We start from the raw sequence: 3,591 nt of genomic DNA, 5'->3' as shown, positions 1-3,591 counted from the left end.
CCCTACCAATCGTCTCAGTGTCATATGTTTGATTTAAAAATTAAAATACAAAGAATATCATTGGTTTATTTTAGCTATATTAAACTTAGGACCACATGGTTTTCACTTGGTTTTCACTTGGTTTGTCATGGCATGGATTTCCAACACTAGATCCGAAGCCTCAAGTCAAAAAAATCTGATAAAATGATCTTATTTAAAGGTCAAATTCTAAAAAAAAAAAAAACATTTACTTTAGCCACACCAACTTTAGCTACTTCCACTCCTCACTCATAAAATCATCCAATCAAGTAAATGTTTTTCCTTTCGTGGAAGCAGAGAATTTTGGGCTGGAAATAACAAAAAAAATCACTAGCAAAAACCCTAACCGGACCAAACCCTAGGGTTTACCCTAACCGCACCAAACCAAAAGACTCTTCCCCTCCACAATCCCAGAAGCCAATCAATCTCTCTCTCAGTCTTTTCAGGCCTATTTGTCTATCTCTGTCTCTCAAACACATACACTAAAACTCCCTCTTTGTGCAATTTTTTTCTCTGATTTTTTCAGGGTTTTTGGGGACAATGGAGGTGGTGGGTTTGAGCTCTGTGGAGAATAACATGTGGGTTTTCTCTGTTTTGGAATCTATGGTGGTAGAGACTGTTCTTGCTGCTGGAAAGTCTCTTGCTTGCCTTATTATGGTGGTATAGCCTTTTCAACCTTAGCCTTTTTTTTTAGATATAATGCTCTATATTCTTCTTAACATTGAATATTATTGTATAGGAGTTGAAATTTCATGCCTTTGGTTTGCTTTTAAGGTTTCCTGAATATTTTATGTTTATGATATGGTGGTTTCCTGCATATTTATTAGTCAAATTTCATGCCTTTATTGTGATGTAATACTAAAGGTTTTTCCTTTTTTTTGAGCAAAAACCCTTTGTAGTTTTAGTTCATGTGGGATGCTTCAGAATTAAAATATGCCCTTCTTGTTAAATCTGGACATAGCTTTGTATATTGGGTGTTTGTGGGAACAAATTTGTTTGCTTTAATCGTGAGCTACTTTTGTTGGAATGTTCTTTTATCCATAATTAGTGCTTGAGAGTACTGAACAAGAATTTGTTGGGAACCTTCTAGTTTTTTCCCTGGTTGTGTTTGACATTCTTTTAAATTATTTTATTCTGTCTTTAATGGGGCTGCCTGAACTATCTGTGGGCTGAAACCTTTACTCAAAAGGGTGTGGGGGGAATGGGGGTTTTGAGAATCTGTGTTTGTTTGTTTTTTGCATAAATGTAGCATTGCATTTTATGGGCTAGGTTTCTTTTTCTTGTATTGGAGAATTATATGCCATATTGTTTGCAACCAAAAGCCATTCTGCTTTTAAAATGTTTTCTGATGGTTTTAGATTCCTTGTGTTATTGCTTGATAGGCCCTACTGTTTTTTGGTTTTTGATTAGTTTAGCTTAGAGTAGCATAGAATACTTTATTTTTGGATGAACACTTTTCCTTGTAATAACCAAAATTAAGCCATTCTGCTTTTAAAATGTATGCTGATGGTTACAAATTCCCTGTCTTATTGCTTAATAGGCCCTACTATTTTTTGTTATCAGCTTTGTTAAGCATAGAGTGCTTTTATTTATATATCAACACTTCTCTTTCCTGATTTTCGACATTCCTTCTCAGTTGATGCTTTTTAATGCTTTCTATGTATGCCGTCTCGTCTTTGTTTACGTTATATTAAGTACCACCTTGATTTGGTGTCACCATTTCTATATCAAATGGACAAAATCAAAAGTTGTGATCTTAGAGTGTCTCTTCAAACTGGGCTGAAGGAATCTTCTCCAAACTCTTATGGGATGGCTAAAATGACAACCCCACCCTCGTTTATTTATTTTTTTTCGGAAAGAGTTTACCTCTAAACCAGCTTGGAGGAAAATTCCTCCAACCCTCTTCATGGCAATTTAAACAACTTATCACTTGCAGTTTTAGTCACATGACCTAGTTATGAGCGACTTGCTTAAATAATTTAATTATTTGTGTGATTCAATACACGTAGATGTTTTTTTGAATTGCCATGTAATGGGTTTGAGGAGATTTTTCCAAATTGGGAAAATTTTATTTGTATGTTTGGATGACTCATTAAAGTCATTTGAACTAATTACATGACTCTTAAATAGGCCATGTGATGAAAAGTTCATGTGGATACTCATATGAGTCACCACGGAACTAATTTTTATTGGGCCCTGCATTAAGTTCTATGGCTCAATAAAGGAAATTTGTCTGCTTTTCGGTAAGCATCACAAATTTGATAATGCCATTCCTGCTTTCAAGATAACAAATGAGCATCCACTTCTATTATCCTGTTTCCAAAAAGGCCATCTTCTTCATTATATCCTATTATATCCAATTGGGGGTTTCTTGCTGTCAACTGCATATGGATGTACCAAAAAATTGTAAAACAATATGTGAAAATGTTGGTTTGTAAAAGGCCGTCTTCTAATTGCTCTCACACTCTATTTATGTCAACAACGTAATTTCTAGACACTTTGGTAAATGCAATGGTAGTTGATTCAACGAGGAAATATTTGATGATGCTTTGCATTTAAAAAACATTCAAAAGCCTGTTTTTTAGATAAGTTCTCTGCTGGATGCTATGGATGAGATGTTGCGGTATTTCCTTGTTTGTATTTTTATGCATCTTTGTTTAAGCTGTCTGACCAACGTTACTCGAGGCCCTTTTTCAGACTGGATCACTGCTGAATGATGTCAGTGTGTCACCAAAATTGACTGCAATGGATGGAAGGTAATATTGATCTTCAGTCTTCCATGCCTCGTATACTTGCACGATGGGTTTTCGTGCGGAAACTCAATTAAGTTGGTGGGTTTTACTTCTCTCGGCAGGTTTCCTTTTGAAGAACTTCACAAAAGGCAACGTCCTGATCAGGAGAACAAAGACGGTAGTGAAACAGAGGATGATGACGACGACGATGACGACGATGATGATGCTAATGATCAGGATGAAGATGCTGGTGATGAGGACTTCTCTGGTGAGGAAGGGGAGGATGAAGGAGATCCTGAGGATGATCCTGAGGCCAATGGTGACGGAGGAAGTGATGACGAGGATGACGATGACGATGATGGTGATGATGAAGATGACGATGAGGATGGGGAGGACGAAGACGAGGACGAAGAGGATGATGAGGACGAGGAGGTTCCCCAGCCACCTTCAAAAAAGAGAAAGTGAGAATTACATTTCAACCTATTGCTTTCCCATTGGAGTCAGGAGTTTGGAGTAGGGAGGGAAAACTTAGCTTGTCAGTCTGCGTAGTAGGTTAGGATTTCAGTCTAGTTCTAAATGGACCTCTGTTCAGGTCTTTGTTAAGGTACCAATTATTATCATTACTATTCTTATTAGTAATAGTAATAGGACCATGTACATCGTGGGTTCTTGTGGAATTAATGGGATATTCATATATAACTAATTATCTATTGAAGTTGGAATTTTGATGTGAGCTTTCTATCCTGGATGAGTGAATGCCATATTACTATTGAGTTTGTTTGCAGGAATGGATCAAGTTTGATTACCTATCAAAAATTAAATTAAATTAATGGATCCATTT

General features: G+C 36.5%; 1 protein-coding gene across 1 annotated transcript; it reads left to right on the top strand.

Moving 5' to 3' along the window:
* Positions 1–254: 254 nt before the first annotated feature.
* LOC115977143 (prostatic spermine-binding protein) lies at positions 255–3,491 on the top strand. The gene is made up of 3 exons (XM_031098822.1): positions 255–678; positions 2,716–2,774; positions 2,873–3,491. The coding sequence occupies exons 1-3, from the start codon at positions 559–561 to the stop codon at positions 3,213–3,215; spliced, it is 522 nt and encodes a 173-aa protein (XP_030954682.1). The 5' UTR covers positions 255–558; the 3' UTR covers positions 3,216–3,491.
* The last annotated feature ends 100 nt before the right edge of the window (positions 3,492–3,591 follow it).

This window comes from Quercus lobata, chromosome 2, assembly GCF_001633185.2.
Source record: "Quercus lobata isolate SW786 chromosome 2, ValleyOak3.0 Primary Assembly, whole genome shotgun sequence".
In the NCBI taxonomy this organism is placed as follows: domain Eukaryota; kingdom Viridiplantae; phylum Streptophyta; class Magnoliopsida; order Fagales; family Fagaceae; genus Quercus; species Quercus lobata.
This window is presented reverse-complemented; position numbering and strand designations above follow the sequence as displayed.